At 46.2% G+C, this 12,898-nt stretch overlaps 1 protein-coding gene across 4 annotated transcripts in view; it reads right to left on the bottom strand.

The window, feature by feature from the left end:
- The window catches only part of ssp3 (SCAPER domain-containing protein short spindle 3), a 107,103-nt gene that overhangs the window by 51,419 nt on the left and 42,786 nt on the right, over window positions 1–12,898 (bottom strand). For all 4 annotated transcript variants that reach the window (XR_013313334.1, XR_013313335.1, XM_077658108.1 and 1 more), the window contains 2 exons: window positions 12,391–12,540; window positions 11,207–11,398 (listed from right to left, as the gene is read on the bottom strand). Coding sequence is in view for 2 of the 4 variants with exons in the window: in XM_077658108.1 (XP_077514234.1) it covers window positions 11,207–11,398; window positions 12,391–12,540 (342 nt within the window). In the remaining 2 variants the exon portion in view is untranslated. The remainder of the gene's footprint in view (window positions 1–11,206; window positions 11,399–12,390; window positions 12,541–12,898) is intronic.

Raw genomic sequence — 12,898 nt, 5'->3', positions numbered from 1 at the left:
TGGTCAGTTTTTTTTTTTTAGCCATTATGCATATGTCTTCGATTTGTTTAATATGCCTGTGATAACCATACTGGAATCAGCATTCCCTCACACTTTATTATTTTCTTATGGCCTCAGCCTATCACAGGGACTCCAAAATGAAAGAAATGAGGGTTGCAACACTGCGCTTGGCACTCGAGCATTGATGTTTGACATGTTGCAGCTGGCAATGCAAACAAGCTTGTTTTTCATTTTCACTTAACTTGCAAGGATACTGGTACTTAATCCATACTTGTTTTTTACATGCTCAGACAGTGTTCACATTTCTCACCAAAATATTTTGCCCTGTTAACTTTCACCCTGTAAATTCAGACACTGATCCATGTCATAAAACGTTTGTGGGGTCCATTTCTTTCTTAATAATCCTTTTGAAAGAAAATGCCGCGCGCGTTTATATTTCTTTTACCTTTTCCTGCATGAATAAGCCTTGAAAGGAACCGAGAGAGAGAGAGAGATAATAAAAACACATTTTCCCTAGAGCAATCAATGATTCTGCCTTCTGGTTGAAATCCTTAGTCTAGAATATAATTGGTAGTCGCAATGGCCTTTGGTGGTAGTGGTAGCTGGCAGAAGTGATAAAGTGAAAAGTGTAATCCCAGCTGCAAGAAAGTAATTGGACAGTTTTAGTATAGCTTATCGTCCACTTAAGTTTCCGCACCCAAAGTTGTTGCAACACAGTGATGTTCGTCTCTTCTAGATTTAGTGGACCATGGTTTGTGCTTCAACCATGAAATAAAAATCACTAGCGACGCCACATTACAACAACTGAAAGCACTTGCTCGGCGATGCAAAGGAAGCATCAAATTTCATCGAAAGAAACACTGAAGACAGCACTAACCATAACATAAGATGAGAAGTTATCAAGAAAAAATGCCATGCACTTATCATAAGTCATCTTTTCTTGAGGTGTGGTCACTTGGCAGGACATACCAATAAGGGCAAAGTTCATCTTGTCACAGTCATCTCGGCTTGTTTTGTGTGATCTTTATAGCGCCCCAGAATTTCAATCCTCGTTTCTTTTAAATCTCAGTGCTCGAGAATTTCACTAAGAGACAAGATCTTTTCATTTCCACCGTATTCTCATGACACTGTTTAATCACTTGCCATGCAGGCCACATTTCGAATGTGGCCTGCATAACGCACCGGCCACATTTGAGCGGATGATGGCAGTCTCTTTCAGGACTTCAAGTATAGTATAGACTTCAAGTATAGTACTTATGTTTCACTTTAAAGGCGCTATGGTATCATAGTGCGAAAGCACTCATATGCTCACGAACACCGAGCAATAATACTGTTATCTTTGGAACTTGTGCCGTTGCCTAACAACAGCGATGCCACGTTAGGTGAAAAAAAATCTAATCAATATCCACGACTGGGAGTCGAACCCGCAGTGGCACGAACAGATCAGCTTTGCAGGCCGTTGCATAAGAGCACTACATTATCGCCGGAGCCGAACACTCCTCGTGTTGAACTGCAAACCACTCTCGCGCTGTGCATTGCACACCACCTTCTTCGTCCACTAATACTGCCTGTGTTTTCACACTAGATAGATAGCTGTGCTAGCTCCTGCAACCTACGTCAGTGTAGGAAAAAAGCCATATTTGCTGCCTGATGCTATCAACGCATTAATATTCCTCCCGAACCTACTTATCTTATTGGTTTTCATATTTTTGGTCATTTCCGATGTCGCATTTTGGCTATAAGTGCACTAGTTGCGACAAGGTATGCTAAAACGCATTCGTTACCCACAAGCTGCACTGACTATGTTGCAGATTTTCTTCTACAGGACGTTACCCTTCACCATGGTGCCTCACAACAATTACTCACTGACTAAGGCTGCTATTTTCTGTCAGAAGTTGTTAGTGATATCCTGTGCCTGTCTTATGACAGCACAAACTGCAACCTATCATCCTCGAATCAATGGCTTTACTGATTACCTAATCAAGCACCGACTATGTGATTTCTATCTACCTCTCAGTTGACCACACTGACTGAATGATCGGCCTTATGTTACTTCTGCCAACTATTCTTCCTGCCACAACATCTCCAGTCTTTGGCCATTTTATCTATTTTTCGGCAGGCAGCATACATTTTCTTGGGGCCCAGAAACTGCAAACACCTGTTGCCGCCTCATCTACTCAATACACACGAGATTCTCTCGCACGTGATGCACTGGCGCTCCAACTTACACTCACCTCTCTGTGTCCCGTGTCACGTAACTATCAGAAGCCGGTTTATGAACGCCAGCATCGGGAGGTCCACATTCCTCCGGGCTCTCTCAAAATCTCTTCTTCCCTTGCACAAGCCCTTATTGCATGCTTCATCAGGTGACCGACACGAGCTACAAAAGCACCTCGCTCCATTCTCCAACACCGTCCACACACACCGCGACTGACATTGTTCTTGCTGTTGGGTTCAAGCCATACCACGCAGCTCATCTGCATCGAGCTTAGAACTGGAAATGTGTTTTTGTACCGGAGGGCAGTCGTGTCAATAGGTGCGGTCAAAGAAAGTGCTTATCATGCTAGGCACTACCGTTTATACATGTCCCATTTTTAGATACATATTCACAACACATTATTGTCAAGTGAGATGCATTTACGATTTTTCACACTAAGTTTCGCTGAACTATGTCGCACGAAACAGAGTGAGCTCCACAGCAAAGCAGGGCATCAGGATATGGTCAAGAGGAGGGGAAGGAGTGGGGGGGTGATGCACCAGACCTCTGCACTAGGTGCCATTCACCCCAGTGATGCCACTGGTGGCAAGTAAAAAAAAAAAATGCAAGCTGTATTTACCACACCTCAAGTGGCAGTGTCTGTGTCACTGCAGTCAGTCTACTTATAAGAGCTCAGACTTTGACCATTTATCTCCAATATTGACTTTCTATCTCTGCGGCTTTTCCAAGTTAAAAAAAATAAATTGAATGACTCACATACAAACAAAACCAGCAGTCACTGAAACCAAGCAAAGCATACTGGAATCTATTTTTTATTACCATTTTCTCATTTGTGTAGTTAATCAATGGGAAGTTAACAGTGTAACCATTTTTGCGCGAAAGATGACTGATTAGAAAGTAAAAAAAATTTGGAGGAGACACTTAAGCTTTGCCTGAAGGGTACGACGCGATATCGTAATGGGTTAATGCCCATTATATACGGATATGGTCATTCCCGACTGTACATTCATAGATCCCTGGGAATCCTCGTACCACTCCTGGCACAGTGGTGCAGCAGTTAAGTGATGTGTCATTGCCATACGATGACAGGTGCCGCCACCAGTGGGTCTTGCCTGACTCAGGTTGCTCTTCCCTAGCAACCTCTTGCGACCAATCATTAATTTAACCCATTCGCTTCCGCGGCTTCGACGGCCATTCCCGCGAGCTGTTCCGCGCAGCTTTCGGCGCCACGGACTGCCATGTAAGGCGTCGTAAAGAAACCTCCATAACTCCGGCTCTTGCCTCCCACGTGAACACCTTTTGTTTTATTTTGTTTGGGAATGTTTTCCGGAAGCACTGCACTCAGAGTACCTTGAGAGTGTGAAAGGTCTTGAACCAGACGGGCATGTGAAGTGCCACTCCATCGTCACTCTCATCGCCGCCACTTTCTTGGTCAGATGTAGATTCTGGATCGTCATCACAGTCACTTTCATCACCAGTGTGGAACCCCAACTCGAGAATTTCCTCACACGAGAGGGCTTTCTTCCTTCGCGACGCCATGCTCGAGACGCAGGACGCAGCAAACAAGTCAACAAAAAAGCAGGGACGCCAACTTCTTTTTTTTTTTTTTCAAACAACCGAGGTCAAAAATAGTGGACAACTATGTCCATATGGTGTTAAGAAGACAAAACAACCCAACAACAGTGTAGAGGGAAGCGCCATCTATCGGAGCCTTTTAAAAACGAATTTTTCCAGAGGCCGGCGAATCGCCAGCTTATCGCAGTTTGGCCTTTGCCGATGCGGCCGGCGGATCGCCGGCTTCAGAAGCGAATGGGTTAACTGCCACCTGCCACGGTGGTCAGTTTGCTCACAATCCGGTGGGCAGGCTGTGATGACGCCACAAGGTCATGTGACCCAGGTGGCTCCTCCGAGAATTTTTCGCTCACAACACCGACACCAATGACACCACCGATGACGCTGGATCTCCTGCACTCTGTCGCATATAAACAAGCATCTGACAGTCAAACACAACTGCCGACATACTGTGGGTATCCTTGATTTGGCCGCACTTTCTGCTCTTGTCCACAAAACCGTGCCAGCACAGTGCCAGTTCTTGTGGTGCGAGTGTAACCTGACACAAGCGCTCAGAGTGCAGCAGCCAAATTGAGCGCAAAAGTGCGGGGCTTGACATGTGCACAGGACTGTGCTAGTTCTATTGAACGCATTGTATCTGTTCAAAGTGACACATCTCATAGCAGGAGCCAAGAAACTTGCTAATTCCAAAAGTTATGAAGAATTTGACTTCGCCCTTTCTGTTCATTATGCAAAGGGGGGCGTGGGTCGACCGTGACCCAGTCAACAGGCACTCATTGCAACAAAATACTACATGCAATTTGAATTCAAGAGGTTATTCAGGCTCTCACGCGAGACATTAGGCCGTTTGTGTGAGTGGTTCAGGCTGTTGCCGTTCTACCCAACAAGTGTCTCCGGCAGCCTGGTGATCACAGTTAGTCGATAAATTGGACTAATATTTGAACTACACAACTTGCATTCACTGTCAGCAGATGGTGACGGCGGAATTACTGTCAGAAACTGATTGGCAGGTGAAGGCATGGGGAGACTAAAAGGCGAAGGCGGGGCTCACTGGTGACTTCAAAGCATGTCGCTGCTGCAAGCGGAGGTGCGGATAATGAGTCCCAGCGAGTCATCCCAAACATCGCGATCACCCACATGTTAAAAATTTTCACTGTCAGCAGATGGTGGCAACGGAATGACTGTCAGAAACTGATTGGCAGGTGAAGGCATGGGGAGACTAACAGCCGAAGGGCGGGACTGACTGGTGACTTCAAAGCAAGTCACTGCTGCAAGCGGAGGTGCGGATCATGAGTCACAGCGAGTCATCACAAACATCGCGATCATCCACATGTTAAAAATCAACAGCACTCACCTTCTGTCCCTTATACTAATTTTTCATCATGCTGCGTGTAATAACAATAACTTTCTGTTTTTATTGCACACGAAAAAATTATTAAATCTAAGCTTACCGGCTTAGAGCATTAATCAGCGAAAGCTGATTGGCATTAGCAGCCGAGAGGTCTGGAGTGGCAGGCCCATTTTGAAGTTTCACAACACGTGACTGCCCCGTTGGGCGTCTCACAGGCCCGTTTTGGTGCCTATGCTCATGTGCATACTCTTGCAGTCTTTGGTACGATCACCTTCCTGGTACACTTCCCCAAGTTCAGGCCTTGCACGAGTTCCCAGTGTTATCTTATTCAGTCTAAACCCTCCTTTGGTTTCCAGGAAAGGAAAGGTGCATAACTGGCTCATTGAGTCAGTGGACACCTAAATCACCCTGGGAGAGGTGACCATGGTGTCCCCCTACAAATTGAAGCAGTTAAGCACCTTTCCTTTTCTGAAATCCAAAGAAAGAATTTAGCCTCCCCTGGTTTTAATGGAAGGAAAGGCCCATAAGTGGCTCCCTCCGGCAGTGGACAGCTCAATCACACCTTGAGGTATGTGGCAGTAATGTCCACCTACAAAAACTCTTACACAGCTGTCATTGTACCCCAAATTGCTTCTACTAAAGGGCTTGTGCAAAGCTATTACAGCTCTAACTGTAAAAGAAATGGTACGAAAAACAACAAGTGAGGCTGGATAAGAGAGAGAACCCATGTGTAGCGCGCCTGCCAGCCAGGTGGATACACTGGCATAGACATGCACATGCGCACACAATGTCATTTCAGCTCTACACAGCTCGACACCCAGCGGTGGCTCAGTGGTTAGGGCGCTCGGCTACTGATCCTGAGTTCCGGGGTGCGAACCTGACCGCGGTGGCTGCCTTTCCGTGGAGGCGAAACGCTAAGGCGCCCATGTGCTGTGCAATGTCAGTGCACGTTAAAGTGACCCCATCCCCAGGTTTTGGAAATTATTCTGGAGCCCTGCACTACCCCACCTCTTTCTTCCTTTCTTCTTTTACTCCCTCCTTTATCCTTTCCCTTACCCCCTTTCCCAATATGTGAGACAGATACTGCGCCATTTCCTTTCCCCAAAAACCAATTTTCATTTTCTGCACAGCATAGATGCCCCCTCTATCTCAACACGGTTGTTTACTAAAACATGTATGGTAATGGAGCCCTCAGCTATGGAACATGCCAGGCACCTTGCACTACTTGCTCAAGAAAACTCGCCAGAAGGCTAGTGCAGAAGTACAGGAAACTTCATGCAGCCCAATGACAAATTGAGTGCCAAAGTGCAGGAGGCAATTGCTGCACTGGCAAATCGAGTGCGAGAGTGCGGAACAGCCTGAACTGGTGCAGTAAGTGCAGCAAAATCAAAAAGACCTTATAATTACTTGCGTAACTTGCACCCTAGTGTAATTTTTGCACCCCTAATTTATTAGCCGGTTATATATATATAAAAAAAAACACTTGCTCACATACAGTCAAGCCCACTTATAACAAACCTGACGGTCCCGCAGATTGCATTCGTTATAACTAGGGGTGTGCGAATATTCGAAATTTCGAATACGAATCGAATATGTTTGATATTCGATTCATATTCGCATTCGAGAATTTCCGAATATTCGAAAATTCCCGAATACTCGCCAGCGACCGTATACTGCGCAGACTTTCATAAATTCGACCGTGGGAAAACCGCAATATCTGGGCAAATTAGCTGATGATCGAGTTAAAAATTCCAGGAAAACAATGCATAGGTCCTATTCCCTTCCTTCTCCGCCGTTTATCAGGCGGACCAATCGCATTCCCACGCCGCTAAGCTTGACCTGATGTGAAATTCCGCAAGTGGGCTTTCCCACACATCACACGTGCTGCGAACAAGATGGCTGATGGCCCGCTTCGAACAACCGCAACGCGAAATCGCGCTTTTTTTTTTAACCCTTGCTTAATACGTTACATATTTAATGCCCACATCCGAAGAATGCGTCCTGTGGCTTTCATAGCTGCCTGAGCATGACCTCCGCCATCCAGCTTTGTAAACTACGCTATGCGGAAGAGCCTACTTGCGGAATCTCGCGGGAGCCTCCTGAAGTGGCGCGTCGAGTTGTCACAATAGGGCAAGCGATCCTGTAAAAATCCAAATCCCGCCTATTGCATGGTGCATTGTAACCCGCGCACCTCTTTAGTGGGCGTAACGGCAAGCGTGACAACGATCGGAAGGCCCCTGTCACTAGGTCAAAAAATAGCCTGGCCGCATAGTTCCGGTTTCTGAGCTTCGCCGTTGCCCCGCGGCAACTGCTACTGTTGGCCCGCGCATTCGCCGGTAGTCCAATCCCAGCTCCGCGCGGCTTTTGGACGCCGACTGGCGCGTCGCAGGTGATTTATTTTTCCTCTTTACAAACTGTCCCGCCGTTCTGACGCAAGTGTGTGTTGCCCGGCCCTGTGCTTCCATTTGTGTTGTTCTTCCAGCACTCCAAAACGAGCGGCTTGTCACGGGCTTACAGGTGTTAGCGCGATGGAGCTGCCTCATAAGGCCTTACTGCATCTTCGCATTTTCGGCTGTTTTTTTTTCTTTTTCGGGAGGCGCCGGGAATTCTATAAACCTAGGCCTTCGGATAAACTGGGCATTTCTTCTGGCCCCTTGAACTTCGAATTAATGAGGTTTTACTAGTCATCATGCCATTTTTTGTTGCCAGTCTTGTCATTCTATGGATCTTGTTTTGCATGACCTATTTACAGTTTGGATACTGTTATGCTGTCTAATCAATAGTATACATTTCTGTGCACGTTTTTTTTTTATGCAGTACTGAGGCAGTCTAGTTTTGTTTATTTTAGTTGCAAGGACCATGCACTATGTTCAAAAAAATAAGGGCAACAACATTTGCTTGTTTATCACTTTCTGACATTTTTTTTGTACTGAACAGATATTCGATATTTGATTCGATATTCGAAGCCATTTTTTCTTCCTATACATATTCGATCTGTAATCGAAAATTTCAATATTCGCACACGCCTAGTTATAACCGATGTTCATAGTAAGTGGACTCTCCTCTCCGTGTTACAGCCACAAATATTAAGTCCAGCAAAAGTGACGTTTGTTTCTTTAAAAACACATCATGCATGTCTATTTCTTCAAGGCAGACTCTACCGCTGCATTTTCCAGGCTCTCCATGGGATGGTGATGTTCTCCACACCGAAACCCTCTGGGTCAAAAATCTGCTTTATGGACGGGATGTAACTAATCGTGGTTGAAGCGTCCACGGCAGCTGATGGCAGGTCGGACACACTGATCAGAGCCGTACTCCATCAGAGTATGGCTCTGAGAAGTTGTCGTCTCAAGGACGTGGTCGTCAGAGGCGATATCCAGTCAGCTGTGCATCAATGGTGCACTGCCACAAATCTACATGCGTCTGATCACGTGTGCTTTCGACAGCATTTTCTATGGTTCCTAGGCTCATGCAGCCACTAAAGTAGCACAACGCACACGCACGAAAGGTGGAACCGACTGGCCAGGCTTTGCATACCACAGCTGGGCCAGCAAGGCGTTCTAAGCTCTCAAATCGCTGCTGCTACTTTATCCATGATCATGAGGAGTAGCATCGCTTTCGACGCTGCCCTTGTCTCGTGCACATGGTGCTTCTTGCTTCCACTTTGAATAGCTTTGCCCAACCAGCGTGCATGCAGACAATTATTGGCCTTGTATGTCATCGGTGCTCATGTGACCTGTGGTTACGTACAGTTCAATGCCACCTTTTTATTTTTTTTTTTTTCGGTCATCGCGTTCTTTCCAAAGCGGTCTCGCGGGAGCTGAGAGACGGTCTACGGTCTCCACGCTTGCTAAAGCGAGAGTTTTCCAACTTCAGAGACAAGTCTATGTTGCCTCCTCTTTCGCTATAACCGAATAGTGAAGCCAGAGTTGCTCTTTGTATCTGAGAATTGCCATTGTCCTAATGTATATTTTGAAGGTAGCACCGCACACGTTCGTAATAAGCAAGCATTCGTTACATCTGCAGCCGTTATAAGTGGGCTCAACTGTATTTTGTGCTCCCACTGCATGCTGTTTACTCGGCTCACTCGCATCACTCGCGGTTTACTCGCATCAGCGGTCACTTTGCTGTACAAACGGCTGCGACAGCTAACTTCCAGTAACCCCCAGAGCATGTGTCGTGTCAGAATCCGTAACTACCAAACAGTTGGCTGTTCTGTTTGTCGCTGCTCAGCTAGGCCGCATGCGAAGGTGCCGTTTTACTGCCTTATATCTCCGTCTGCCTCCGACTGCTGGCCTTGTGATTGTGTCGTACCGTATTTACTGCTCCAAGCTGCGCCCATGCCGTCATGCCATTACATGGGGAACTACATAACATGGGCCTGGGGACAGCATGAGGGAGGGGTATGTTTTATTTGATTTGATTTAGCGGGTTTAAAGTACCAAAGCGACTCAGGCTATGAGGAACGCTATACAGTCGCCTACCGATTTTTCGGACTAGAAGGGACCCGAAAAATGGTCCGAATAATCGAACAGTCCGAAAAATCTGTGAAGTACAAAAAAATCACTTTATTGAGACGAAATCGGCTGAAAAATGTCACTGATTTTACCTTGCGGAAAATTTTTCTTGCTGGCGGCGAGTTGCGCCTGTATTTGCGCCAAAGTTGTGCTTTCACTGTACACGCTAGACAGCAAGGTCACCCCATTTAGATGGAATACTTCCCACGCTTCTTTGACGGATTTGGCGGGGCCATATTGTCCACAACCCGAGTGTGCATCACACCGCTCGTCAAACACATGCAAAGATACGGCACTTACCATTTAAAGCGGCTGAACCGCCAGACACAATAACAAAACAGCGAACGGATGTAACTTCGTGAAGACTGAGCGCCACTCAGTCGACGCGGTCAGAGAAACACAGGTGATGAAACGGCGAATGGCGAACGCATGAGAACTGCTGCGGTGGCTCAGCGGTTAGGGCACTCGGCTACTGATCCGGAGTACCCGGGTAGGAACCCGACCGCAGAGGCCGCGTTTCCATGTAGGCGAAACACAAAGGCGTCTGAGTGCTGTGCGATGTCAGTGTGCATTAAAGATCCCCAGGTGGTCGAAATTATTCCGGAGCCCTCCATTACGGCACCTCTTTCTTCCTTTCTTCTCTCAGTCCCTCCTTTATCCCTTCCCGCCGAGATGTGAGATAGCTCCTGCACAATTTCCTTCCCCCAAAAACCAATTTTCAACGTATGGGACAAGCGATAACTGCCCGCGACGTCGGCAACAAAAGTGACGGCGATGACAATCCGGCTGCCACCTCGAAGTGTCAGAGATCGCAGGGACCTCTACTGGCAACAATGAGGTAACGAAAGTATGTCAAGCCAATCCAACTGCAGCGTAAATCCACCTCAACCCAAGATGGCTCCTTTTGCGCTGGCGAAAAGCCGATAAGACGGCCGATTTTGGCCCGCAAGCGACTGAAATAAGTCCGAAAAATCGAACTTTCAGACTTTTGAAGTCCGAAATATCCGTCGCGAATATGTATGCGCTTCTATGGGGCGACTGACGGTGCCTCATTGAGATCCGAAATATCCTGCAAGTCCGAATTATTGTAGTCCAAATTACCCGTCGGTTACTGTAGTGAAGGGCTCCGGAAATTTCGATCACCTGGGGTTCTTTAACAAGCACTGACATCGCACAGTACACGGGCCTCCAGAATTTCGTTCCCATAGAAATTCGACCGCCGTGGCCGGAATCGAACCGGCGTCTTTCGGGAGGGCTATGTGTCGACTTATATTTGGAGTCAACTTTTTTTTTTCTTTCGGCCAGCAAGAGGTGCAAGTTGCGGGGTCAACTTATCCGTGGCAATATACCGCATACATTGCGTGTTATGATCCTTAAAAAATTTTTTAGGACGTTCTCGCAAAATCTCCGCGCAATTTGTGACCCCTTTTATGAAGCTTTCATTACCGAAAAAGAAAAGTGCATAAATTATGCGAGTAATTACGGTATTTATATGCTTAAAGCAGCCCTCCCAGGAGCTGATAAAAATCATCTGAGCATACCACTTACCTCGACAAAATTAGCCAGCAGTAGGGGGCTCAGTTCCTTTTCTAATACAGTGCGGTTGTGCTCGTTTCCAAAGCAGCAGCACACGAGCGTGGGCAGGAGTACTTGTGTGAGCTTTGGATTGCTGAAGTACTCAAATGGCAGCGTGCACAACAGTTGCAGGAGAGTGGGTTGTTCCCCTGACTGAATTACAGCCTGCAAACACAAAAAGAAAGAAAGCAAAAAAAGCATGCTGCATTCCTTTGCCCCCTTACAGCAAAGCACATCTGGATATGATATTACTGTCAGCAGGCACAGCTAGTTCTCACTGCTGCTGCAGTGCAGTAAAGTATATTAATCCACTGTCACAGTATCAATGCTGTAAATGTGAATTACAGTTGCCAATGGCCTCTGTCCAAAGGTGGTCACCTATTTTGTTGTTTAACTCAGTTTTTTAATACAGTGCAAGAGGTCTAAAAAATTAAAGTTAAGTTTATAACGGCTGTTGCAGCATATGCTACACAATTTCTTGCTTATTCAGATGATGGCACAATTAATGTAGCAGAGTTGAGGGAGTTTAGCTTGGGTCCCCACTCCTATTTTCCCAAACAAATGGACGAGGAATGCAGGAATGCTTGCATCAAGCAGCTGCTGTTATAAAAATGGAAAATAAATACAGTTTAATCCTACTATGAGAGGCACGGCTGTAATGACCAATCAGGAACATGACATTTTTCACACACTTGGTTGGCCACCCTATCTCTACCAATTAGCGGATCCCTCTTGTAACAGACGCCGGATATAGAAGACAGCCGGTAAAAACGGACAAGTTATCTGTAATTCTGATCAACAATCTCACTTAAAATGGCCAGATAAAATTGTGGGAGTTCTGCCCAACTTCTTCAATTTTTGTTATATTCTACAAACAAAGGGCCCAAAACAAAATTCTGTATCTATTAGTGAATAAATTCGCATTTCATTTTCTTTTTACACAAGAAATTTAATCATGCTGGTTCAGCAGCTCCAGAGAAAATTCCTTTTTCTTTTTCTATGTTCAGACAGACCAACGGGCTAAAGCTTCCTCTTTGAGGTCACTGTACGCAGCAGACCACTCCAAATGACATTTGGGAACCACATTTTGCTTTCAAAACTGAACAAGCTTCAGCGTGAACAGCAAGAAAATAAGCAGCAGCAGAGCAAGCCCCCACCTGGTTGTCCGGGGAAAGCACAGCGAAGTGCCCAACCAGTAACACCACCTGGTGTAGGAGTGCCCATTCTTCCCAATGGGCACAGTACCACAGTAGGTAGCTGACAATGTGCCGCAGCTGCAAGGACATGCCTTCGGCTCCTAGCACAGCCTGCAGGAGGAAAATATTGAAAAGTGATATGGGATGGGAGAATGTGGAGGTAAAGCAGGTGTTCCTCAAACACAGCACGCTAGCCAGGTGGGGGGCATGGCACAAACAACACATTCAGTGCAATAAGACAGTACCGAAGGGCTCATCAGTTTGCCACTGTTAACAACGCGCAAAAAAATTTAGCACTACAGCAGTACACACAGTAAGAAGAGTGCAATGATAAGACAAGGACAATACATACACAATGTAACAAGCACTCATCTCATTACGCATGTATAATATTGCTCGTGTGTGTCGCGAGGCTTGTACAGCAACAAAACCAATAAGCGAGGGTTAAGAGGCCTACAGCTCATCAAGA

The sequence above is a fragment of the Amblyomma americanum genome, chromosome 3, assembly GCF_052857255.1.
Source record: "Amblyomma americanum isolate KBUSLIRL-KWMA chromosome 3, ASM5285725v1, whole genome shotgun sequence".
NCBI classification, from domain to species: domain Eukaryota; kingdom Metazoa; phylum Arthropoda; class Arachnida; order Ixodida; family Ixodidae; genus Amblyomma; species Amblyomma americanum.
Note: the sequence above shows the minus strand (reverse complement) of the source record. Positions and strands in the feature narration are given on the sequence as shown.